The sequence below is a fragment of the Hordeum vulgare genome, chromosome 3H (assembly GCF_904849725.1).
Source record: "Hordeum vulgare subsp. vulgare chromosome 3H, MorexV3_pseudomolecules_assembly, whole genome shotgun sequence".
NCBI lineage: Eukaryota > Viridiplantae > Streptophyta > Magnoliopsida > Poales > Poaceae > Hordeum > Hordeum vulgare.
The window spans coordinates 553849963-553876996 of NC_058520.1; the positions used below are offsets into that span (position 1 = coordinate 553849963).

The following is a 27034-nucleotide window of genomic DNA, read 5'->3' on the forward strand; positions in this document are numbered from 1 at the left end:
GTTGACTCAATAGCATTTGTTTTTACCAAAACATGCCCGTGGAAAGAAAAAAATGCCACATGTCCCTAGTCCAAGCATAGTGTGTCCAAGTCTCGCTATTTCAACAGTTTCCATACATGTCGTTGTTTATTCTCTATCTTCGGCAACAAATACTTTCATGATCTAGTTGATGAGCAGCTCACACATAGAATATACTTGATGGTAGTTAATTTAGTAATCTACAATATAATAGGATTAATTATGCATACGGTCTTGTACTCATAGCAGACTAAAATTTGAAGGAACCAAGCATTTCATCTAGCTCATTATTTAACAACACCTAAGTACATAATTTCAACCTATCACAAAATACTGAGAATAAAGTATCACGCTGGTCCCAAAAACGAATAGAGGTGAAGGGTTTCAATTCGCCTAACCTAATCTACACGGTCTATGTGGTGGAACAATTGTGCTTCTTATCACGTGCTAGGCCGCGGAGGTTGGCTAGAAAAGCAAGATAAATGATAAACATTATTTCTAGCAAAAATAACTAAACATAAGTAACATTTTTTTTAGATGTAAACGAAAGTCAACTATGTATACTAAGAACATAAAATAGAATGAAGTTCTGTCGAGACAACATCCCAACCTGAAAAATCTGGGTCTAAGCTAATGGTGACATGCTTTGGTCCCGATCTGTCCACAAATAATCCGCAACAGCTATAACTTCGCCAATTCAATACGAAACATCTTCAGCATTTTATTAAACATCTTGCATGGTAGAACATTTCCAGCATGCAGTGAGCAATGATACACACTATCCCAGTAAAATTACTAGATCATCCTCTAGGCTTGCTGAACTTCTACTATGCAGCTAGCTTTGAGTCAAACTATGTAACTATGCAAGTAATCTATATTCATTAATAATAACAGAAACATATCAAATGATTGTATCCTGAATTCCTGATTAAAGAAACCAAATCAAGTCCCACAAAAGAACAAAGCTATAAAAGAACCATCTCCAAGGAGAGATCAGACCTATACCAAAGCACACCATCAGCTAAACCAAAATAAAATGTACCTACAAGAATCTATTTCGAATTGCTTACCTTTCATGCCAAAATTGCCCCGAGTTTTGAAGTGCACATCGATGTCTTGCATTTATAGGATAATGGTTGAGAACAATTATGCTAAAACTAAACCAGATAAATTAGAAGTACATAAGCAAATCTCTTGTGTTTTCCTAATACAGAAGCACATAATTAGTATAGCATTGCTATCTTTTAGTTTATAGAAAAGGATATATGGAGGAGTACATAATGCGGTCACTTCTCACGTATAATGTCGAACATCAGAAGGGCAAACCAGCCATGGGGCGTTCAATGGATATTTTGAGGACGAAGTAGAGCATTGCACAGAGTACTGCACTCGGATTAGCATAGACATGCAGGAGTAGCGTAGTTACATGCGAGACACCGTCCTGGGCTGGAGAGGACCCGCGCGCGATGTCGACGGCAGCGATGGATGGCCGGAGAGGCCGAGCACGGAGGCGGCGACAGCGACGGATGGCCGAAGAGGACAAGCGCGGCGGCAGATGGCCGGAGAGTCCGAGCGTGGCGGCGGCAGAAGCAGTGGCGGCGACAACGGCGGACAGCCGGGGAGGCCGAGCGCGGCGGCGTCGTACGCATAGAGCAACTCCAACCTCACCGCGGCCCCGCCAAGTGCCTCGCCAAGCAGCAATAGGACCGCTCAGAGTCTTCGCCTCCTTCACCTCGCCGCATGGTCACCTCTACCCCTCCTCCAGCTTGTCGCGCGGAGAGAGCTGAGCTGCCGCCCGCGAGCGCGTGTGGATAAGCCCGCCGGCGGAGCAAGCCCCTGCACAAGTCCGCCAGATCCCTCCCTAATGGTGACCGCAGGTCCGCAAGAACGGCGTCCACCACCAGCTCCTCCTTCCGCGCGCGTTCGCTCCCAGTCGCCGCGTCCGTCTTGGATCTCGGCGAGCGAGTAGGGATTGGTTGGAGTTCTGCGGGCGATGGCGAGAGCAGGGGAGGAGGCGGGGCAGTGGATAAGATAGAAGAAAGGAACGCGAACTAAAAATGAAACGATTTTTCCACTTAATGAAGGACCGTGGGTTGATTTTGAAGAAAAAGAGGGATTTTTTCGCAAAAACACGAGCAACAGAAGCGATCCTTGCTTTATTATTAGAGAAAAATATCACATATACATATATATATATATATATATATGACCTTAACACATAAGGACCGATGTCATCGAGTTTTCCGACGCCTTCGTGAACAAAGGGCTGGCCCTGATTGTATATGTTTGTCTACCATATGCGCCCATTCCTGGTCATGTTGCGTTTCATGCTTTGCGAGTGGCCTAATTGAAAATTGGCCCATTTGCTTCCGACGGGGCTCTTGTCCTGCACACCGAGGCCGCTGGATACCTTGCAGCCGTGTGCCCGCATATATATACGGTGTGGGCACTGCGCAGCTTGCATGTTTTTTCTTTTTTTTTTTGAACAGAAAAAAATTAGCTGTTTTGAAGACGGAGTAAAAAGTACGCGCGTCCAGCTTGCATGTTTTATTCTCCGTTTAGCTGTTTATTTCTGTTTCGAAGACGTCGGAAAAAGTAGGCGCGTCCGTCGGAAAATGAGGTAGATCGCAACGAAGCCGCTGGCCGTTGCAACCACCACCAGAAACCTCTCCTCATAAATCCTAAAAAAAAATCCCAACGTCCCCGTGCCAAAATTCAGTTCGGAATTGTCAGAAACGGGACAGCAACGGCGACCCATGTGTCTGGTTGGAACGGATAAAGCTGATGCGCCAAACTGGGGACAAAGCAACAGCCCCTTGATTAGTGTCCATCCGACGACCGACGGCAACGGCCAAAGCGTCAGCGACAGCGACCGCTCGATGGCCATCGATGGAAGCACGGCGGTCCGCCATGGAACGCGACCCGTGAGCCGCGAGACGTCCCGGGGAGGAAGCGATAAAGCAGCCCGGGGCAGGGGGGCTCGTTGCTCGCGGCACAGGGGATTCCTGGAAAGCTGCCGTGAGAAGTCGCCGTCGATCGTCGCCGGCGCACCGGGATCACGGGGGTAGAAGACGAGAGAGAGAGAGAGCAGGAGATCCTCTGCATTGCCACGCCCGTTCTGGGCGGCGAGCACAGGCAGTGGTATGAACGCGAGGGGTCGGCGGTCGCGCCTGCAATCGGAGAAGAAGCCAAAGCCTACTGGCTACTGGTGCGCGAAGGGGGGCCCGGCGCTGCAGCGAATCGCGGCAGGTGACAGCCAGCTAACCACTGACTTTGCCGTGGAACTCGACGTATCTTTGCCGAGAGCAGAGAGGTCTTCCCTGAACTGTACCCACCATCCGCTCGAAAGAAGCAAGCTGGCCGGGGCCCGGGGCTCCACTTTCGTGCGCCCTTTTTCTTCGGATGCAAATCATCGTTGTGCCCTGCTGCCTCTGCTCTTGTCCTGTTTTTGTTTCCCTTGTTTACCGAAGGGCTGTCAGTTTTTTACTTATTTAAAAAAAAGAAAATTACCTTTTTTATCAAAGACTAGTAAACATGCACGTGCAGTGCACGTGCAGTGCACGCATTATTATCAAGGTTTTAAATTACCTGTTATAGCATTGATATAGTCCATTATAATGGTTTGAATAGGATGACGCTAGCTACATAATATTCATATACAATTATTCATTAAAGTCATGAAATAGTTGATTATAGCCTTGTTGTAGCTAATTTGAAGCATCACTATTTGACGTAGCATGCTATTTAAAACTATGGTTATTGCATGGAAACGTGTTAGAGCCAAATAAAAACATAAGCCACCCAAGAAAGAAAACATAGCAATAAAGTAAAAAAATGTAATAATGTACTAACATAAGAGAGGCCATAGAGAGATGTTTAACAATGTTGTAATATAAAATAATGTTACTCAAAATAAATAATTGTTATCATTTTGTCATCAATCATGAGTGGACCAACTATTTTGAGTGATATTTTAAAAAAATTATCCTCGTTCTCTTGATCAAATCCTGTCGAAGCTAAGCGAGGCATGCTATGTTGGTCTTCTTTTATCACTTCGTAAAATGATTCGCTGGGAAAGCAAATAGTCGTTTTTCTTCCTTTCATGATGCAAACGGATTTGTCTAATTCGAGGTAAATAAAATGTGTTGCCAGGTGCTCAAAAGCAATTAGATTTAGGCCCTAGTTTCCTCCCATATTTTCTAGCTTCAGGTTGGGAAACTTTGCGAGATGCTTTCAGGACTTATTTTTCTTCAGGAGAGAAAAATGGAAAACTGAGAAATGAACGAAGTACCAATGAACAATAGTTAATTTACATATTTGATGCTCAATGTTATATATCAGCATAGAAGAACTTCAAGTGTATACAAATTAACGTGCTTCTTAAAACAAAACATAACACAAGCCATTGATAATAATTTGATAGGAAGCCAAGAGGCTGCTTTCTTCACAATCTTCCAAAGAATGGCGTCTTTTTTCTTAGAAAAATGAATGAAAGACTGATCTTGTTGTTTTTCCTGCTCTAAAATACCTGATAGTAACATTCCACCATACACACGAACTTTCGTGAGCCCTTTTTCTTCGGATGCCATCATCGTTGTGCCCTGCTGCGTCTGCTCTTGTCCTGTTTTTGTTTCCTTTGTTTACAGAAGCACCAAGGTGTGGTAGTTTTATTTTTTATTAAAAATAAATATCCTTCACCTCTGCATCACACATATGAATGCAGCCGCTTTATTAATAAATTAATTAAAATAGTATGCAATCCAAAACAAGCCAACAAAGAGTTGAAACAAATTTCAAAATGAAAACCGACGAAAATAAGACTGATGCATAACCCCCTATCCTATTACTAATCTATCACCTAAACCGGTTGTAGATATCCCGGATTACCATCTTTTATTGAACATACCCAATAATCAAAGGCATTCTGGTTTCCGCACGAGTAAGTAATAACCATGTATGGACGAAATATGTTACCCTATAGCTAACTTGCAAAAAAATTTATACCAATTTGTACGTTAAAACTATGTTATTTTTGCAGTTTCATGCAACCCAAAATAAAGCATATACTTTTATCAAATATGTCTTGTCATATTTATATCCACTCCATCTAATCACGTTTTAAAAAACGTGTGAACATTATCCAAGGATGTGACGTGAAAGGCTATATGAACTGATTACGAAAGTATGTTATTTTTTTAAGAAAAAACCATCATGACAAGCTTTATTAAAACTAAATAGAAATTACACTTTTACAAGTTCCAGGACTAGACAGGCAGGAGGCTCATCGATCCAAGCACTCAGATTCTTATTCCAAAAACGATAAGGCAAAAGCCGACAGTCAAGAAAGAAGGCGTGGCAGGGGTTTGAGCCGGTGGATCCGCCATTTGGGCACACGGTGCAGACGCGTGACCTGCCTGGTCGGTCGGCACGGCGAACTGGTCACGTGTTGGGCTCGTAGTACGTGCACGGCGCGCCATTGCGGCTCACGTTCTCTCCTGCAAGAACGACGGGTCCAGTGAGTCTCACGAACCCAGTCGTCATGTGCGTCATAAGGCGTTGTTCGGTTCCTTTATATTTGAAATTTATATTTGAAAGGGTTTAGAGGAAATTAAAAGGAATTAAATCCCGTACAAGTCAAATTTCATCTAAATCCTCTTCAATCCCCTTCTGAAAGGGATTAACCGAAGGCCTAAGGCCTCGTTTGGTTAAGGGGGATTGGGAAGGTTTTGAGAGGGAGGGATTTCAGGGGATTGGGTGAATCCCTTTGTTCCACCTAATCCTTTCAAATCCCCGGGGTTTTGTTTCCACTAGTCCTCCGAGGAGGATTTTGGAACACATAGATAGAAAGGGATTGAAGGGGAACGAAAGGGATTGGGCTAAGCAAACTCCTCCTATCAAATGGGCGCCCGAAGATCTGTGGGGTTTCTGGCCCTTCCGGAGATTTTCCTCTCAAACCTCCACAATCCCCCTTAACACCATTTTAGGGAATTTGTGAGGATTGTTTGGTACTAGTGTATTTTAGGGAATTTGTGGGGATTATTCCGGTCAAACCCCTCAATCCCCACACATCCCATAACACCATTTGGTTCTAGTGTATTTGACATGTTTCATCCCCATATTTTCCCTCAAATCCCCAAATTATATTGCATTTTTCTCAATACCCAATACACTACCCCTACCTAGTGTATTGGGGATAAAAGAGGATTTGAAGGGATTGGGTGGAACCCCTGGGGAATTATCCCCACCAGTCTCCTAAGAAAACACTAGTACCAAATAAGGCCTAAGGCCTTGTTTGGTACTAGTGTATTTTAGGGAATTTGTGGGGATTATCCCGGTCAAACCCCTCAATCCCCACACATCCCATAACACCATTTGATTCTAGTGTATTTGACATGTTTCATCCCCACATTTCCCCTTAAATCTCCAAATTATAGTACATTTTTCTCAATACACAATACACTACCCCTACCTAGTGTATTGGGGATAAATGGGGATTTGAAGGGATTGGGTGAAGGTTAGGGTTTCACCCAATCCCTTGGAGAATTATATCCACCAATCTCTTCAAAAACACTAGTATCAAACAAGGCCTAAAGGGGTCGACTGTTCCTACCCGGGAGATGCCGCAATCTAGTCAACCTTGCGTTCACACACGAGCTATCGCGTCATTGCTGCGTCCGGATTGAATTTGGGGTGCGGCGCGGCCCACAGGCCGCCGCGCAGCAACAGTGTCGGCCCGGCGCCATTTAAGACCACGGACGGACTCGAATGATTGGATGGACCTTCCCTGCAGCAAGCAAAGCAAGAGGCCACCGTTTCTCTCCATCACGCTGACGCTGCCCGGACGAGCAGATCGATGGGATCCCGCAGCAGCGCTGCTACAGTGTTGCGGCTGTTTTTGTTGTAGTAGGTCACGCTGCTGCGCAGGTCCTGCACCGGGCCACCTTGTCACTGTCTGGAGATCCGTGCCCCGATCCTACACGAGTCTCGTTTTCAATTTCAATTTCATTTTCATCTGATCCTTGTGACAATAACAATCTTTTCTAAAAAAAAAAGTAACAACACGGAAGTTTTTTTATTGAAACAAACATGCTGTAGTACACCAGCTTGTTTTCTGGGCCGGGCCTGCCATATCATCCATGGACATTTGACGGCCTGCCCGTTCAGACCCAAGGGCAGCCCGGCCGGGCGAGGCACACAAAATTCCTAGTGGCCCTCCCCCTAAAACAAAATAAAAATAAAAAAATCCTAGTGGCCCTCTTGCAGCGGTCGTCGTCGAGTCCTTTCCTTCTTCCCCGCGGAGGACGGAGCAGAGCAGAGCGACGCAGCGAGCGCAGCCGCCATGGACCGCGTGCAGCTCGTGCTCCTGGGCCTCCCCATCCTCCTCTTCTGCTCCGACGTCGTCACGCTCTTCGCGCCGCAGCCGCCGGCTGCCCCCAAGCCCCACCGCCACCCCCACCCGGCCTCCGGCGCCTTCCAGCCTGGCGACGCCTCCCCCGACGCCGCCGATCCCGCGCAGGTGGCGGTAAGTCTAATCTCCTCCTGGATCCAGTGCCAAATTGGTTCCCGATCTGAGTTAAGCGGGGCGACTCATGTGCCTTTCTTCGTCTGGCGTACGAACCGCAGGTGGATGGACCTGGCACCGGCACCACCGTCGAGTTGAAGTTCTGCGCATCCTGCTCCTACAAGTAAACCCACACATACTGTTGCTTCTGTGATAAATTCAGAGATCAAATCCGAGCAATTTTGTTGGATTTCTTTACCTGGACTGGTGGTTGTGGTACACATTGTGGCCGTTGACCATACTGAAATCTAGCGTTCCATCAGCACTGTCCAAATTGTGAGGCCCCCAAAGTAACCCATGTGTGAAATTTGGCTAGTGTAGAACACCCATCACATGACAACCGGTCAACCAAGCTCCACTTTGCTCGACTGCTGTCGAGACCTCAGATCTCAAAATCTCCGCAATGATGGTAACTGGCTACAATTATATCACACCTAAGCGATGTGAAACACCTTCAGAATTGAGATCAATATAACTGAAATTGTTAACGGGATATTCTGTAGCGTTTGCCTATTTCCTAGCTGCACGATTGTAATCGCTAATCTCATGTGATTTGTTATTATACCTGCCTTGTATGTCACACATATAATCTCTATAGCATGATGGAATAGTTGCATCCGCTTTGCTACTCTCTACGAGCGTCTATGTGAACATCCTCCAACCTTCGGGTTTTTGGGCTTTCGGGTGCCTGTGGTACCCTAACCTATCTGCCAGTGCCAACCAACAAGCTCTCACGTCAATTCACTGCTTGTGTCTTCCTTGGTTATCCTTCCTCGCACAAAGGCTATCACTGCCTCGAGCCCTCGACCTCTCTATTTCATCACATCATTATTTCTCGGCACATCTACTTTGATGAGTCTATTTTCTTTTATGCTACCACCCTTGATCTCCATCGACACGAGCGAGTTGCTCTACTTTCTTGTAGACTTTATCAACACCACTATTTCGGCCCCTCTTGTGCCCTCCTTGATGACTGCTGCTCCTCCTCCTCCAGATGCCCCCCTCCACCCACACAGAAGCAGCTGCGCCGGGCCACCCCCCCTTGCCCGCGCCATATCTGCCTCCTGCCGCTGCTGTTCCTGTCGCATGCCCTGTTCCTAGTCTTCACCACATGCTCATCTGCGCCATTGTGTCCACATCTACCCTTTTGTTCCATTCATTCGAGCTACCATAGTGCTCTCCTTGATCCTCTCTGGAAAGAGGTTATGCTCGCTGAGCTCCGTCCTAATCTTGACAACGATAAGTGGACACTAGTTTCTCCTCCGGCTGGCACCAGCCTAGTAAGTGGGTGTGTAAACACATATTCCATTCAGATTGCTCTCTCATCCACTACAAGGCTTGTTGGGCCATTCATGGCTACTCCTAGCAGCCCACCATCTGTTATTGCGAGTCCTTCTGCCTCGTCATCGAACTGTCTACCATACATGTCATGATGGGCATAGGTTAGTGAATACTTCGAAAATAACTGAATAAATTAGTGTCTGGGAAAAACAATTGTATCTTCAATTGGAGTGGAGAAGTTTGATGGATGACTTTTTAGGACCATACCCGGCTTTTGCACTTAAGTTTGGCCAAAAGTAACATATTTCAAAGATCATCTCTATCTGGTGTTTTGACTTTCAAATGAGTGATAAGGTGTAGCGACCGGAGTCTCTGTGCTTACTGTGCTAGTCCCTGGATCGACTTGCTAGCACACACAGTACTCGATGAAATAACAGAAATAACACACATCTTTATTACATCGATAGTCCTGGAATAAAATATTTGTTACAATAGTGTGGCCTAAGGCCAGGATAAACAAATACCGTGGAAGCAAATAAGTGTAACGAGTCCATCAACTCCACGAGCAAAGTTGAGTGTAGAACAACGAGCTATCGCACCTTAATCCTCGTCGGACAAATCTGCAACATGATAGGTTGCAGCCGTGTAGGTCAGTACGTGGAATGTACTGGCAAGCCACATCATAAGAGAGTAATGAATCTACTTGTACATGCAATTTGGCTAGCAGAAAACTCTAAGTTTAGTTTTGCGTAAAGCTGATTTTTCCTTAGCAAAAATGATCATACTACTTCCAAATATCACAAGACTGAGATGGAAACCCCAACTCAATCCATTCCCAAAGTTGTGTCAATTACCCAGTTGGTTAATTAAGAGTGATGAGATCTCTTGGCATTTTCCACTACTAAAAGCTCAAGTTGTCCGTAACCGGAGACACGGCTAATCGATTAGATTGACACTCTGCAGAGTTTGCACACTTTTTCTCACAAGACTCGACCACCTTCTTGATCGGACGATCGAGAAATAGTCTTTTGAAAGCATTCCCTCTAACCCACGGATAGGCCGGTACACCTACATCATCTACATCTGCTAGCCTATCCCGAAAGAGGTCACACCATCTACTCAACTAATCCAGAGCCCATATTGGCTTGTGGCTGCACACGGAAGCTTACAGACATGAAAATACGTTTGATCCCTTTGAGCCTGGGTGGACGGACCACTAGCGTGCACTCCCATGGATTCCCATGAATGCTCCCACTTTACTTCGCCACCATACAAACCAATTTTCACGGAGGTAGTTCATTAAAGTCTTGGTCCTGATTATTACCTTTTCACTCATATCTTAATGTGAAAACACTCTCCAATCCACGTCTACTTTGGCAAAGCATTAATAATTTAACACGGTGGCGACGAGTTGTATGGTTCAGACCTATCTCAAATGAACTACTGGGTGCAAGCAAAGCCATCATTCATAAAATTCCTACCATGCAATCCTACCACAAAGGACTATGTGCATATAAAAACATAGGTAAAAACAAGTATGATCAAGATGTAGACTTGCCTTGGCACTGGGAGTGAAGTTCTAGCGAATGATAGTATTCGGCTTCGCACTCCGGACAATCTAGCGCAAAAGTAGAATAATACACATAAACAAGCATTCATCCAATTCAAAGTAACATTCAACACAAAAATTCATAAAAGCAAAATAAAATCCAACACACGAAATTAGCATGAAAAATTTGTAAGTATAAAACCAAGTGTGAAAATATGGTTCAAAAAACGTGATATGCAGTGTTCCTATAAAGCATACTAGTAAAACTTATCGTGAACAAAAACTAATCGTGTAGAAAATATTGTGAAAAAGATCCCTGACATAGGATTTAGCTTGTGTGACGCAGCGCAAAAAGAATCATTTCAAACGGACATACGGTTTAGGAGTTATGGCCTAATGAAGTTCAAGTTCAAATTTATTTCAGATTTGAATTTGAGCTATTTCAAATTTATTTCAGATTTGAATTTAAACTTCATTAGGCCATAATTCCTAAACCGTATGTCCGTTGAAGTGATTCTTTTAGCACTGCGTCACACAAGCTAAATCCTATGTCAGGGATCTTTTTCACAATATTTTCTACACGATTAGTTTTTGTCTATGATAAGTTTTACTAGTATGCCTTGTAGGAACACCAGTGCATATCTCGTTTTTCGAACCATATTTCCACACTTGGTTTTATACTTAGAATTTTTTTTTTGCTAATTTCGTGTGTTCGATTTTATTTGGCTTTTATGAATTTTTGTGCTGCATGTTACTTTGGATTGGATGAATGCTTGTTTATGTGTATTATTTTACTTTTGCGCTAGATTGTCTGGAGTGCGAAACCGGATACTATCATTCGCTAGAACTTCACTCCCAGTGCCAAGGCAAGTCTACATATTGATCATACCTGGTTTTATCTATGTTTTTATATGCACATAGTCCTTTGTGGTAGGATCGCATGGTAAGAATTTTATGCCTGATGCCTTTGCTTGCACCTAATAGTTCATTTGAGATAGGTTCGAACCGTACAACTTTGTGGTCAGCGTGTTAAATTATTAATGCTTTGCCAAAGTAGACGTGGATTGGGGAGTGTTTTCACATTAAGGTATGAGTGACAAAGTAGTAATCAGGACAAAGACTTTAATGAACTATCTCTGTGGAATTTGGTTTGTATGGTGGCGAAGTACAGTGGAAGCATTAATGGGAACCCAGTGGTCCGTCCACCATTTAGACTCAAAGGGATCAAACGTATTTTCATGTCTATAAGCTTCCGTGTGCACCCAAAAGCCAATATGGTGGGCTCTGGCTTAGTTGAGTAGATGGTGTGACCTCTTCCGGGATAGGCTAACAGATGTAGATGATGTAGGTGTACCGGCCTATCTGCGGGTTAGAGGGAATGCTTTCAAGGCTATGTCTCGAATTTTCCGATCAAGGAGGTGGTAAGTCTTGTGGGGAAAAGTGTGCAACCTCTGCAGAGTGTCAATCTAATCGATTAGCCGTGTCCCCGATTACGGACAACTTGAGCTTTTAGTAGTGGAAATGCAGGGAGATCTCATCACTTTTAATTAATCAACTGGGTAATTGACACAACTTTGGGAATAGATTGCATTGGGTTTTCATATCAGTCTTATGATATTTGCAGAAGTAGTATAATCATTTTTGTTAAGGAAAAACCTGTTTTACGCAAAACTAAACTGAGCTTTTCACCAGCCAAATTGCATGTACAAGTAGGTTCATTACTCTCTTATGATGTGACTTGCCGGTACATTCCATGTACTGAATGTACTGACCTACATTACTACAACCTATCATGTTGCAGATTTGTCCGACGAGGATTAAGGTGTGATAGGTCGTTGTACACTCATCTTTGCTCGTGGAGTTGATGGACTCGTTACACTTATTTGCTTCCGCAGTATTTGTTTATTCTGGCCTTAGGCCACATTATTGTAACAAATATTTTATTCCTAGACTATTGATGTTATAAAGATGTGTGTTATTTCTGTTATTTCATCGAGTACTGTGTGTGCTAGCAAGTTGATCCAGGGACTAGCACAGAGACTCCGATCCTTACTGGGTCGGGTCGCTACATAAGGGCCTACTGCCTTTACATGTGTTGCATGTGTGTTTTAAGCGAATAAATAATGTTGAGAGAGAGAGAGAGTACTGCTGATGGAGTTTGAGAAGCAAATAAATAATGTTTTCGGGACCATATCCACTTCAGAATGCTTCCAACTCCTTCCTGACCTTATGTGCAGCCAATTATGCTGCTGGGTCATTATATGCTTTGGAAGGCAGATAAAACAGTAAATCAATTCCACGACTATTGGTTTGAGAGAAGCAAAAGGATGAAACAAGAATTATAGAAATTTGTGACTTATATCCAAAAAATGATTAGAGGTGACTTGCATAATATTTCTTTCTGGTCTCCTAATCAGCTAATCACAGCTTGTATGTAACTAAAAGGAAATGCAATGAAGATTTGCAATACCTATGCTGGATGTATATTCTTCAGACCTTACAAATGAAGCTAAACCAACGGGTGTTTCTGTGTATGTCGGAGCGAAAGGTTCTTATCCACATGGTTTAATGAAAATCCTACAGAGTAATGTCTTTATAATTTCGTTTCTGATGTCTATGTGGTCCCTTTAGCATCATACTTTGTTTTTCTAGCATACTCCGCTAATTATTTTTGAAATTGTCTTGTGGTCTCTGTTATGAATTAGTATGCAGACTATGGTATAATTGCAAACTAAATTCTGCAGGGGAAATGCGATGACCATGAAGCGCATGCTGGATACCTCATTTCCTGGGATTCATGTCGTCTTGGAAAACTACCCTCCACCCTTCCCAAAACGCGCGCTCGGCAAAATGGTGCCTTTTGTCCAAGTTGGAGCAATAGCAACATTAATGGCTGGTGATCAGATTTTCCCTAGATTTGGAATGGTACCACCTCCATGGTACTACTCACTGCGTGCTAATAGGTTTGGAACAATGGCATCAGTCTGGATGTTTGGCAATTTTGCTCAGTCTCTTCTACAAAGTTCTGGCGCCTTTGAAGTTTACTGCAATGGACAACTGGTATGTTTCTATGATACACCCTTTGTTGCACTTAATTGCCCTGCATTCTAAAATTGTGCAACTCATTGTGCATTATGGTTATGGTGTAGTGGTAGAAGCAATCAAGCAATCATATTAGATTAATAGGTTAGTTGCTACTGCACCGCTGAGCCGAGAATGAACTAAGGTGGGATCATCTAGTCAGTAATATATTCATATACCAGCTTGCTTTAGAATAAGTGACTGCTTGTATTCCCTAAAAGTGGACCGGGATGGTACTTGTTCCCTGAATATGAATGTACAAATCTTTCTCACGATTATTGCACCTATGCTTAATGCGATGGTCTTTCCAGGTTCTTCACAGCTGATATTCTTGTGATAGCCCCTTTGGATCCATTATGCTAATCCTAGTGAGCTACTTTTCACATTTTCAGGTCTTCTCAAAATTATCTGAGCAGAGGTTTCCTAGTGAGCTTGAGCTACGGGAGCTCATTGGCAACAGATTATCAGATTCTCAAATTGGGAAAAATCTGGAAAAAAGTCTTGTATTAGAGGATGATGTCGAGAGCACCGACGCCCATTTATCTGTATCCACATAGACATAACCAACTGAAAGTTCCACGTTTTACTGTCAAATCGCATACCTTTGTCTTTGAACTTTTTGGATACATGGCCTTTTTCTGTTTGTAAATATCATTTTACCTGCGCTGAGGGTGTTTTACCATGATATGACTGTAAATCTCTCATGACTATAACAGATTACTGTAGCTCCATGATTTGCTTAAAAGTGGAAACTAATTTCAGCTCCTGGTCTCTTAGCACGAAACCTTGAGTATTTGTTCCCTGAGTGTGATGTTTTGATTGCAGACTCCGAGTTGATAAAATATTTGCGTTAATGCGGCAATCAATCTATAAGTATTATATTTTTATTGCAAAGGATCTATAATATTTGAGTAATGGAGGAATAAGCAGCATTCACATGCACTCTGATAGACTAGAAACTGCATTGCAGTTTTAACAAATATGAAGTACAACCTCCGTCAGAAAATAACTGTTGCTGAAATGCTGAAAATGAGTGTATCTAGATGCTGAAACGCAAAATAAAATAAAATGCAACTCTGTTTTCAATCACAAAAGCATTGGAGTGTGCTAACAAATACAACTCTATTTTGATATGTAAAGCGTACGTACCATGTATCACAAGCATTCGTTGTTTTTTTTTCCTGCGGGAATCACAATCATTCATTCAAATCTTCATGCACATGAAGGCTGAAAACAAAGAAACCCCCCCTGTTCTTACTACTCCTGTCAAGCACGCTGGTTTATTTCCTTTCGCCTTGCTCTTTTTCCTCAGTCTTTTCTTCTTTTGCATTTCTTTTTCTTTCTTCTTTTTCATTGCCTTTTGTCGCCTCTTCTTCTTCTTCTTTGTCATCTCTGCCTTCTTGTCGTCGTTGAGTGCCACCGCGACCAGCTGCTCTATATGACATGTGCACAGGGCGAAATTCACAGACATGTCTAATCGTGGAGGTCAGGATTCAGGAAAATGCAGAAGTATGTCTTCAGGAATGGTAGCTGCTTTCGTGGAGTCGAGGAGGATGCTTCTTCCAGGGGAAAAAAAGTGCGAACAAAGAAGGGAAAGGAAATGAAAAACAAACTGGAAGAGAGATTCACTGGGCGAGGCGAGGCATTTTATCCGCGACTGCGGAGTGAGAGAGTAGTGTTGTTTTGGTAACACGTTAGGGGAGGCTATATAGGCCTGTTTGGATAGGGTTAAAGTTAGATTGGGTTAGAGTTGAGCTATCTAACCCTCAAAAATCCAAACAGGTAGGGTTAGATTGAGTTAGATGCATCTAACCCACCCAAAAACTCTAACCCACTCAAGAGGTGCTTTTTTGGGTTAGAGTTAGGTGAGGACAAAAAAAAAAGAAAAAAAATCACTTGCTACTACATCCAGCCCGCACCAGATCCCACCAACCCCCCGTCCCTCCCGTCGCCCTCCCTCCTCACCATCCCAGCCGCCGGCCGCTGCGCCCTGCCGCGGCCAGCCCCGCCCCACCCCGCCGCGCACCGCCGCAGGGCCTCCCCGCCCCGCCGGGCCGCGCCCCGCCGCGCCCTGCCGTCGGGCCGCCCCGCAGCGCCCCGCCGCCGGGCCGCCGCGCCCCGCAGCGCCCCGCCGCCGGGCCGCCCCGCAGCGCCCCGCCGCCGGGCCGCCGCGCCCCGCAGCGCCCCGCCGCCGGGCCGCCCCGCAGCGCCCCGCCGCGCACCGCCGCCGGGCCGCCCCGTCCCGCCGCGCCCTGCCGGCCACACAACGATCGGCCACACCAAATTCAGTAGTGAATATGAACAAAAGTAACCAAATGATTGAGAAAGGGCAGTTATTGTCAATCTAACCTCTCATCCAAACACCTCTTGAGTTAGAGTTAGTTTAGGGTTAGTTGAGGGTTAGAATCTAACTCTAACCTCTAACCCGGTTAGAGTATCCAAACAGTGCCATAGCTCGAGAGTGCAGTGCGGGATCGCGGGGGTCGGGCCGTGCGGGATCGCGGGGCAGGTGCGGGATCGTTAAGAATATTTAGCATTGCTCGCACAACGTTAAGAATTAAGCATCGATTGAGAGTCCGACCCACATATATAAAATAGTAGTATATACCAGATCAAGACATCCCACTGCCAGCGTCTCTCGTTCCTGGCTCACTGCACCCTTCATTGACTCGTTGCACGTACGATGTCCTTATTTTAATTGCTTGAATGATTTGGCTTTCCGGTGCCCAGTAATTTTTATTTGACGTCGGAGGGATCGGTGCCAAATGTTCAGAAAACACACTACTTGGCATCATTTTTGACCTACATGGCCTTACTTTTTTGTCGAGAGAAATTTCCGGGCAACTTCCAGTCCTTGACGCGTATTGGTCAGCCAGCATAGAGCCCCACGCCCCGCTTCTCTTTAACTACGCGCGCCCGCAGCAGCCCCCTGGAGCACGGCCTTGAGCTTCCCCTCCTCCTCCATCCTCGTCGCCTCGGCAGCGCCGCCGACGTGCTTGCTCCGGACGAACACGGGGGGCACGCGCAACTACCGCCCGCCCAGCAGCAGCCGCAGCTCCATGGGCACGTCCCGCTCCATGACCTTCACAGCCGTGCGTAGCCCTGAACGACGCCGGGTCGGGGATTCCCTTCTCAATGATGGCGCTGGCCTGTACCCTGCTTGGCCGGGCGCGGGAGAGGCACGGTCCGAGGTGGCGGCGCGACTGCCTGCCTAGGCGCCGGGGGCGGTGGACGGCCTTACCGGTGAGGCCGTCTGGCACTCTGGCTCTGGCGGCGGGGATCGGCGCTGCTGCGTCTTTGCTCTTGGAGCACACGGGGAGAGGAAAATATGGCTCAACCTCTCCAACCCGTCTCAAACAACCGGTCAGTTTGTTATCTTACTCAATGTCATAAAAACTTAATCTAGACAGTCTTTTTAAACGAATCTTAAATGTTTCGGCCGACACCCTTATATCGACTTCAAATATTAAACGGACATGCGTCCATCATATCGGTCTGACGGCACGGCATAGACCCATATGAAATCAGTGGCTCGACGGACACCTCCTCCTCTGATGAAGAGGAGAGGGGTGGGGGGGTACGCCGCGTGGTGCCGGTCCTACTCGATGTCCCGGACCAAATCAGGCTATTTAAGCCGATCAACGTTCCCTAACCCTATTCCATCCACCTCCCTCTCCGTGCACCAGCCCATCCATCTCCTCTCTCTCTCCGACGCTCTTACCATGCTCTCCGACGATGCCATGGTCCGGACGAAGATCATCACGTATGCCATGCTTACGCCGAAGCGCCGGTACCAGATCGAGCAGGAGATCTGGGAAAGGCGCGTCACCCGCGTTGCTATCAGGTTGCCTCCAAACTCGTCGGAGCCGGAGGAGGGAGATGAGCCAAAGAAGGAGGAGGATGCGCATGTGGAGGAGGAGGAGGGAGAGGAGCTGCATCCTGCTCCAATGGAGGTAGAGCAGCCGGAGCAGGAGGTGACGCCGGCTCCGACCTTCGCCATGGCTTAAGCGGAGGAGATGGCAGGGCAGTGGGCCATCCTGGAGTCCATCCATGATGAGGCCTATGTGAAGGCTAACCGAAGCTTCATCCGGCAGGACTGGAAGGCGATCGGTGCTCTTTTCGACGAACTCGATGCGGAGGCCAACGTGAAGGTGCTCGAGGAGCCGCTGGAGCATGATCTGCAGTTGCCACCCATGTATTCGGAGTCGGGCACGAAGATATATAATCGACATCTTTGACGACGAGTAGGATAGATGATCTTCGTAGTACATGGATTTTTTGCATGCTTTTGCATGGATTTGAGATTTATAGTATGAGGTATCTGGATGCAGACAACAAAATTTGAGGCGTCCATGGTTAATGCTCGCGCACGTGCCCAGACATGTCCGTGGGCGTTTGAGGTCTAAGATTTGACCGTCATGGTGTGTGGATGCTCTAACAAGAGCCCAAACTATTTTTTAATTCTTTTTTGTTTCCAATGACAGGTGAACCCCATACATCCACACATGATGACAACGATTAGCCAACCTCATCGTTACATGTGACATGTTAAGCGGTGTCATGATAGGCTTATTATTTCAGATTATAAAAGCTATATTTATTATTCATGCTATATTTGTATAATCATCTCTTCACCGAACTAATGCATCTAAATAACTTATCATTGTATTGAGTGTGTTAGGGATACACAATTTTTTATATATGATTGCAGCTTTGTTTCAGAGAGGTCATCTTCATCCTACATCTTTGATGAATTGATAAATTTTAGGTCATTCATTTGCTTGAGAAAAATTTGCTGCTGTCTTACAAAACTCTGCGTTTGAAGGCCCAACCAAGTCCAGAGGAAGAAAGTTGCATAGTAGACATCAAGCTATTTGTGGCGCCGTTGTCAGGGAGGTGTTTTGAATGTATATCTTTAGATCTTGTAATTGAATATTTTGGTTTATTGTTTATTCACTAGTTTGGTTTATAAAAAACCTATATAAAAATGGAATTGAAGTTGCATCAAATTCTTTATCTTTATAAAGTCTTTTTTGAAAATATGGATTCCAATAATTGCTATGAATTCTTAAAATAAGAATTTAACACAATGTTTGGTGCGAGTTCCGTGAATGACAATAATGACTGCAATGTTGTCAGTATGTCTTATTTGAACATCTGTAATGCTAATGATATGCAAGACCATAACCTCCCTCATGTTTGATAAGGAGAGGGCATGCTATGGGAAAAGAATGGATTGGTGCTAGCCACGCCTAGCTGGAAGAGAAGGCCCTCTTTCTCGTCCGCGACGCTGTTTCATCCATCTGCGTCGGAGATCAAGCACCACGAGTGCAGGGTGAGCGACAGCGAGATGAGGATGGGAGGGATAAGAAAGGGATGTGGACGGATGGGAGATAGGGAGAGAGAGGGGAGGAGGAGGGTTCTACCTCTACAACGATGAGGATGCCCGTCAGCAATGTGGACACAGATGACAGTGCTGCGAGATCCACTTCTATCGCAGGAGATGGAGGGGAGCGAGGAAAGCACGCCCGAATGAGTCGGGTGTGAGCGAAATCCTATCCCCTGGCTCGGGTGTCGGGTGGGTGCAAGCGCGCGTGCAGGCTCGCGGAAATGGCCGAAACATGTGTTTTCCGTTGGGAGCCTCTTTTTGCATGCGTCAGGCCTACCCAGTTAGACGTGTAGGCTACCAAACATCAAGAATACTGCATGGTGGCTTGGTGGGTGCGAGCCAAGTGGGGAGGCCCTAATCGATGCTGTAGGCGCCCGATCAGGAACTGGCGCCTGCTAGCTCGGTTTTGAGCCGACCTAGTTACATGAGCGGCGCACTCGTCCGCTCCGAGCGCTCGACTCGTTCCTCGTGGTTGCTCGCACGACACCAGTTTCAACGTTGACTTTTAAAAAATAGATAAACAAATAAATAAAAAAATTCACAAAAAAGGAAAAAAAATGAGAGTCCCAAACGGTTCACGAATTTTGAAGTAGTTCATTTAAATTTTAGAAAAGTATAGCGAATTTGACAAAAAGTTCATCAATTTTCGAAAAAGTTTATCGATTTTGAAAAAAAATCATCGAATTTTGGAAAAAATTCATCGATTTTGAAAAAATGCACTAGTTTAGGACAAATGTTCATCGAATTTGAAAAGAGTTCATCAAATTTGGAATTTTTTCACTGATTTTGAAAACATTTCATCAAATTGAAAAAGAGTTCATCAAATTTGAAAAAAAGTTCATCGATTTTGGGAAAAAAATCATCAAATTTCAAAAGAAGTTCTAAAATTTGAAAAAAGTTCATCATTTTAAAAAGAACAAATTCGATGAACTCTTTTCAAATCGTTGAACCAGGGCAAAGAAAAAAAAGAAAAAAATCGTTGAACCAGGTCAAAGAAAAAAAAAGAAAAAGGAAAAAGAAAAAAGAAAAAAAGGGAGAATGAAAGAATAAAACATAGAAAAGTTATTAATTTATCAGAGACTGCTTGGAGGTGGGGTGGTTGCCTGAGCATGTCTCTATGATGGAGGTTCAAGGTTCTATGATGGAGGTTCAAGGTTCAAATCGCGACCAACACGTTGACTTTTTGCAAATTAAAAAATGGGAGAAAACCTTATATGGGCCAGCCCAGCGCGGGGACGCTGCACATGCTCTTTTCCTGCATTGTCTCACCGAAATCGCCTATTTAAGGGTGGACACACCTAGCTATCTCCACAATATAACAGACCCGCAGGTGGCGAAGCTTTGTGGGACAACCTTTCCTCGCACATGAAGCAGGGAGTGGCCGCCCTTGTCGTTGCCTAGTAGAGCCGCCGTGCATGGTGGATCGAGGCCATCTTGTCGTCCAGCTCGCCTGAGGCCTCCGACGAGGATGAGTACGACACCACGATGGAGACGAGCTCCGATGACACCGCCCCGGCTCCCACGCCTCGTGTGCACTCCATCTACACCATGCCACCAGCGCAGATGTACCACAACACCGCCATGATGGAAGGGCATCCTGCGCCGATGCGTACGCAAGCAATACCGGCTCGCGTTGGGTCAGATCGACGGCGAGCATGCGAGCGAGGAGGCCCTGGCGGCCATGGTCGCGATGAACCCGAACTTCGTCGCGGAGCGACGTGCTATCTATGATGCCATCCGCGCTCAAGGCTCCGCTCACGAGGAAGCGGCCGCCATGGAAGCGTAGTTCCAGGCGATCACGGAGGAGAACAACGTGAGTTGTGCCTCCTACGCGCTGTCGACAAACCATTAGGCGGCCCGGTGGGACGACGACAATCAAGGCACCAACATTTTCCTCGTGGACCTCACGTCCACCGCGAGGGACATGGCATGAACTCATACGAGGATGAATACAACACGGAAGGCGGCAATGCCTGATGTCCCATGTGGGTGAGCCCGCCTCCCATGTTCTACTCTTCCTCGTCGGAGACCGCACCTTCATTTTATCGGTCTTATTGCTGATGTTCATGGAGACGACGGATGAAGGACGAGAAGGACCTGGACGCCGGGCGCCGCTGCTGTATGATAGGTTTAGGGGCGAGACTTTTTTTCTGTTCTAAGTGCTCGAAATGTAATAAAAATCTGCCATGTTTTTATAAAATCCGTCATGCTTGCACGAAATCGGGCCATGGTTGCTTAAATTTCGTTCGATTAGTTCAAATTGTTATCAAAATCTATGCATTCACGGTTGGATGTCTCCTCCCGCATCCATGTTCAGAGACGGCCCCCCCTTATTCACGAACGAACGTGGAAAGAAATGTGTGGGTTGGCGTTGGAAATACTCTAACCACATGCACACATATTACACATTATTTTTCTTTTTTATGTGAATTCTTTCTCTTGTAAACCATATAACTTTTTCATGCATTTATACAGGCTTGTTCGTTTCTGAGTTAATTTGCACTTTTATGTAGTTACATTTATTAAGCAAAAGCTTATTTTACTCTTGCTGAAGTTTGTACCATCCTTTTTGTTTGAAACGTGTACCATCCTTGTTTGAGCCATCTACATTGTCCTTTGATTCCTTGCCTCCTGCCGTGTCCAATACCTAGATCCATTCCTCCAATTCCGTGTGCAAGCTACCGCTGCACGTTCAAACGACACAAGGGCTAGCCGTCCGTCCATCTGCCGCCCTCATTGATGGCACACGGTTGTCGAGGCGTCTACTTCGACATCACCCGTCCATCCATATGACGTCCGCTATTACTATATAAACTGTTGTCCGACCATAGCCGCAGTCATCAACTTTCAATTCCTCGCCCAGCATGGCTTTCTCCCCCGCCAAAGCTCTCTGGGACGGGCCCGCTGGAGCAGAAGAAGGACATGGCCGACATTGCTGCCCGCTGGCAGGCCAGCAGGCAGCCGAAGGGCGTCTACGTCCCAATGGAGGACGCGTCCGACAACGACCCGACGCCACATTCGTCTTCCTCCTTCGCCGCACCAATCGCCTCCTCCGCCGTGCCTCCCTTGTCGGTGCACTACACTATAATCATTGGTGAGGCACGTGTCCATTACATGGACATGGTACGAGATGAGTGGTTTCGGGAGGCGCAGGTCGCCGCCGCCTGCAACCACCACCTCCTCCAGGAGCAGCTCCTTGTTGGCAGCGCGCCCCCGCCCGACACGGACCTGGCAGGGCAGGATGCGCTCTTGGAGTCCTTCTGCTCCGCTCGCTAGATTCGCCTCGACCGTTGGCGATACCGACAACGGGTGGTGGAGATGGCGGCAGTGACCAAGGAAAAAGACAACGAGGAGGGCGTGTCATCGTTTGGCGGGACCGATGAGGAGGAGGAGGACAACACCGAGTCCAAGCCCAATGAATCGGGCACGTCCGCAGGCGCCGTCGATAGGGACAAAGAGTAGTGCACGAGAGGTCGCTGCTCGGCTGGTCCGAGGAAGGCACCACTCCTCCCCTCCCGTCGATGCCAAGCTTGGTGGGATGAACAACTTTGGCCGATTAATCGCTTGACGACGACGTGAAGATGTAGTTCTGCGCTTGCCGGGTCTCCGGAGAAGGAGGTTACGGAGGCGGGGCTAGAGAGCGTCGAGGCGAAGCTGGAGAAGGCGGAACTTCAGTTCTCGGGGTTCATTGCCGGACACGGGGAACAAGCACCGAGGACAATTTTGATTTGGTATTAATTGTACCTCTAGAGCCGGACGGATGTAATTGTAATGAAATCTGTTATGTTTACATGAAATTTGTCGTGTTTGCATGAAACTGGTCGTGTTTGCATGAATTTCATGTGATTGATTTGAGTTATTGTCAAAATGTATACAACTACGGTTGGATGTCGTCCTACCGCATCCGTATCCACAGACTGATCCCTCTCTATCCACAGAAAAATGTGGAAGGAAATTTGTAGGTTGCTATTGGAGATGCCCTAAGAGACCAGCTAGGCAGATTGGTCTGTGGGTTTCACATCTAGCACATATCTCCATAGCCAACTTTGACAATCATCCCTTTTCGATATTAATAAATTAGTCTATCTACATTTAAAACAATACAGATTTATGATTTTCTAGAAAAATATCTGAAAATGTTATTTTTAATTCAACCGTGTGAGTGATCTATCTATATAGCTTTAGTCACAACTAGATAAGTTAACCGTATGCTCTTAGGCTATGTGTTGCTGGTTGGTCCTTCTGTGCACATGACACAAGGATTCTGAATTATGCATTACCATACTTCTCTTTATTTGCTGTACCTTTAAAAATACAAAATACTAAAAAATGGCATCTTTCAGAGAAATACTATTTTATGGACTCTAGGTATCTAAATCAAACGGGATACTTTCCTCCTTTTAAGGCGATACATATCATTTAGCTGAATTCGGTCTTCATCGTCACCGTCCACCTCAAAGAAAGTATGAGGTGTTTAACTTTATACATTCATCCTTTTGAAGTGTCATCATAAGAATATCATCATTGCTTGTATGGTATTTCATAATTTTATTCGTGTTAGCATGTTGACTGAATTTTTGTTTGATAAATATGATGTCGGCGATGGATATGTATCTCAAGTGTTACAACAAGAGGTGGCACCAACACAAACAGGTCCGGTTGAAGAGGAGGTGAACGAAGATACCAGATATAATATTCGTAGTAGGATAGCTGATACTCGTGTAGCGATGGCAACATAAATTAACTATGTCGATGAAGGTCATCATCATGTGAATCATATATGTTTTATATGATGCATGTGTTTTGTATAATATTATGGGATCACTATCTATTTAAATGCATACAACATCAAAGTGTGGTTGTTGAATTACGTATTTGTTAACTATGAATTGCCTACATTGTCATAATTTATTTTCTAAAATGATCGTTCTACCCTTCTCCAACAAGCGTTCTACCACGCGGCGATTGATTACCGCTTTCCGTCTCAATCCGTTCCAGACCAAGCCCCTTCTCTGATCGGGGGAAGGTCATTTAAAAACATAAGATCTCCCATTGATGCTGGGAATCAAAAAGTTATCCGCCTATAATATATGAAAGGTACCAAAAGATTGGATGCGTCAACGAGAGATTGTATGTCATTTCTCTTTCACGTTAAGCAAGAAAAGCTACGAGTTGGAGGGCTATTTCATCGACCGTCAGTTCTCCTTTGTATCTGCCGAAGACGCAAGTAGCCCAACGACATGCTTGTGTGGAGTTGAATGACAACACGCAGAGGTCTTTTGGCGAAACTGGGGACTCTTTGTCTAAAGGAAGGTGCAAATGTACATATCATTGATTTACCATCAGTTAGCATATAAACATATTTAATGTGCCCTAAGGGCATTACAGACAATTCACCAAATTTACCTTTGTTTTCATCAAACAACCCTCAGCTTTTTTCATAACAATTATTTTAAAATCTACAACTCAATCAAACACAGACTTAGGCCCTGTTTGATAACGAAGAATTTTCGTAGTATTTTTAAAATACTGCAGTTTTGGAAATTATCATAGTTTTATTTACAATGAGGTGTTTGGTTGCCTCTAAGAATTGTGATTTTAAAACTGCAGTATTAGAAAAACTGTGGTTTTTTCTCTGCATAAAAAAAAAACCCAGACCTCTTTTTAAAAAACAGAGAAGGCAAAAAGAAGGACTGCTAGCAACGGCTAGCTAGCTAGCTACGAATGCATGCACTATCAAAGGCTAGCTGGTAAATTTTACACTAATATGTGGCGTAATCAAACGGTTTCTTTATATTGTGAATACTGCAAAAAAATGTTGTTATATTAAAACCATGGTATTTTCTATCTACACGTAAGATTACTGTAGTTTTTAATACTTTAGTTTTTTTACTACTTTGTTATCAAACAGGGCCTCAGTGTGCGCGTAGGTGGCACCCAAAATGCTGAATTCTCCTGCTTCCTCATTTTAAGGTGATGCATCAGAAGCATATACCAACGTTGGATTGCCAAGCAAAGAACACCCCGACTACACGTAACCGCAGCACAGGTGGTAAAAACAATTCCAAAATCAGGGAGGAGGCAAGGAATCCAACCGCAGCTTCTTCTCTTATAGCCTCTGCATCGACATGATCAATCAGCTCAGGTGCTCTGTGTCTCCACGATCAAGAGGTCCAAGAGGGTGAAGAGTACGTAGAAGAAGCTACTGTGGGTAGGATAGGAATAGGATGGACCCAACGTTGCACAAGGCGGCGGTGCAGGGGAGCGTGGCAAGCCTGACGAAGCTGGTGGCCGACGACCCTGGCATCCTTGGTTCCAAGACGCCCCAGCAGAACACCGCGCTGCACATCGCCGCCGAGCTCGGCCATGCCGGTTTCGCCGAGGCGGCCCTTGGTGTGGACGACAAGCTGCTCGTCAGCAAGAATGCTGACGGCGACACGCCGCTGCACCTGGCGGCCAGGGCGGGGAAGTTGGACGTTGCGGACCTGCTCATCGGCCGAGCCAGCGCATGGCCGGCGGAGCATCCTCGCTACTCCCCCGCCGCACAGAATGGGAAGACCGGGGAACCTTCCCGGAGCTCCCCTGGCACCGCGCAGGGGCCTCTGTTCATGGCCAACAATGTCGGCGACACCCCGCTGCACGAGGCGGTGAAGCACGGCAGGAGCGCCGTCGCGCTCAAGCTGCTGGAGGCCGAGCCCGGCCGCGGCCACGCGCTCAACGTGAAGCAGCAGTCGCCGCTGCACATCGCCGCACGGGAGGGCCTCGCCGACGTCGTGGCCAAGATCGTCAGCCAACCCTGGGTCCACGAGAAGTTCGTCCCCTCTGACTCCGTCAGCGGCACCGCCCTGCACCAGGCTGTCCTCGGCGGCCACGCACGTAAGTGACCTGCCCGTCGCCTTCTTTTCTTTTCGTTGTCATGCATGCCGTGACTAGTACAACTGGTGGCGATGCAATGATGCAAGCAGGCGTGGTGGAGATCTTGCTTGACACGACGCCGGCGGATCAGATCGGGCTGACGGACTCGGGCGAGAACAACGCGCTGCACTACGCGGCGCAGAAGAACAACGCCCGCGTGGTGAAGCTGCTGCTGAACCGGAAGATGGACCTGGCCTACAAGCGCAACCGTGAACTGCAGTCGCCGCTGCACGTGGCCGCCTACTACGGCTCGACGGAGGCCATGGTGGAGCTGCTGAAGCAGTGCCCCGACGTGGCGGAGATGGTGGACAGCAACGGCAGGAACGCCTTCCACGTCGCCATCACCAGCGGCAAGGTGGACGCGCTCAAGCGCCTGCTCAAGCACGTCCGCCCCGAGGAGATCGTCAATCGCGTCGACCGCGCCGGCAACACGCCGCTGCACCTCGCCGCTTCCCTGTCGCGCATCCAGTCGGCGCTGCTGCTGCTCAAGGACCGCCGCGTCAACCCCTGCGTCCTCAACCGGGACGGCCAGTCCGCGCGCAGCCTCATCGAGAAGCGCGCCGCCACGGAGGAGATGGACACGTACGAGATGTACCTGTGGAAGACGCTCAAGAAGCACGAGGCCTCCAGGTGCAAGAAGGAGCAGCTGCCTCCGATCGCCACCTACCAGTCGCTGCGCAGCCGGAGGGCTGGCCACGACGAGTACTACGAGCTCAGCGTCGGGACCTACACGCTGGTGGCCACGCTCATCGCCACCGTCAGCTTTGCCGCTACCTTCACCATGCCGGGAGGTTACAGCCAGACCGACGGCACCGCCCTCCACGGCCACAAGGGGGCCTTCAAGATCTTCGTCATCTCCAACACTGTGGCCATGTGCAGCTCCATCGTCGTCGTTTTCTGTTTCATCTGGGCGTGGCGGGATCCCGTCAAGTTCAAGCTCGATCAGCTCATGTGGGGCCACAGGCTCACCATCCTCGCCTGCCTCGCTATGGTCGTCTCGCTCATGACCGCCGTCTACATCACCGTCGCACCCACGGCCATGTGGCCTGCGTACGTTGTCATCGCCATCGGAGTCAGCACTCCCGCTGTGGTGTTCCTCATCCTTGGGAAAGAGGCATTGTACGTCCCACTATAAGTGCACCATTTTGGCGCTCGAGCTCCATGGAGCTGGTTCATTTAGGAGTAAAAAAATAAATCAATCAAATTCAAAGTTCCAAACGATTCTTGAAAAAATTATGTA

The 27034-nt window shown here is 46.5% G+C and overlaps 2 protein-coding genes and 1 long non-coding RNA gene across 3 annotated transcripts; all 3 read left to right on the forward strand.

The window, feature by feature from the left end:
* Window positions 1–7250: 7250 nt before the first annotated feature.
* On the forward strand, window positions 7251–14274 carry LOC123444984 (selT-like protein). Its single transcript, XM_045121891.1, has 4 exons — window positions 7251–7540; window positions 7642–7703; window positions 13154–13469; window positions 13883–14274. The coding sequence occupies exons 1-4, from the start codon at window positions 7358–7360 to the stop codon at window positions 14045–14047; spliced, it is 726 nt and encodes a 241-aa protein (XP_044977826.1). The 5' UTR covers window positions 7251–7357; the 3' UTR covers window positions 14048–14274.
* A 2035-nt stretch (window positions 14275–16309) lies between these two features.
* On the forward strand, window positions 16310–18499 carry LOC123440560. Its single transcript, XR_006630327.1, has 2 exons — window positions 16310–16853; window positions 18259–18499. It is a non-coding gene; the product is annotated as an uncharacterized LOC123440560 (long non-coding RNA).
* A 6533-nt stretch (window positions 18500–25032) lies between these two features.
* Window positions 25033–27004, forward strand: LOC123440561 (ankyrin repeat-containing protein At5g02620-like). The gene is made up of 2 exons (XM_045117123.1): window positions 25033–25755; window positions 25845–27004. Exons 1-2 carry the CDS (start codon window positions 25107–25109, stop codon window positions 26927–26929), a joined length of 1734 nt encoding a protein of 577 aa, XP_044973058.1. The 5' UTR covers window positions 25033–25106; the 3' UTR covers window positions 26930–27004.
* Window positions 27005–27034: the final 30 nt, after the last annotated feature.

Excerpts from the sequence above, each read along its gene's own strand:
- LOC123440561 (XM_045117123.1), top strand. The coding sequence starts at position 25,107 with ATGGACCCAACGTTGCACAAGGCGGCGGTGCAGGGGAGCGTGGCAAGC. Across the intron at positions 25,756-25,844 it reads TGTCCTCGGCGGCCACGCAC|GCGTGGTGGAGATCTTGCTT; the intron begins GTAAGTGACCTG and ends TGATGCAAGCAG.
- LOC123444984 (XM_045121891.1), top strand. The coding sequence starts at position 7,358 with ATGGACCGCGTGCAGCTCGTGCTCCTGGGCCTCCCCATCCTCCTCTTC. Across the intron at positions 7,541-7,641 it reads CCGATCCCGCGCAGGTGGCG|GTGGATGGACCTGGCACCGG; the intron begins GTAAGTCTAATC and ends TACGAACCGCAG. Across the intron at positions 13,470-13,882 it reads TTTACTGCAATGGACAACTG|GTCTTCTCAAAATTATCTGA; the intron begins GTATGTTTCTAT and ends TCACATTTTCAG.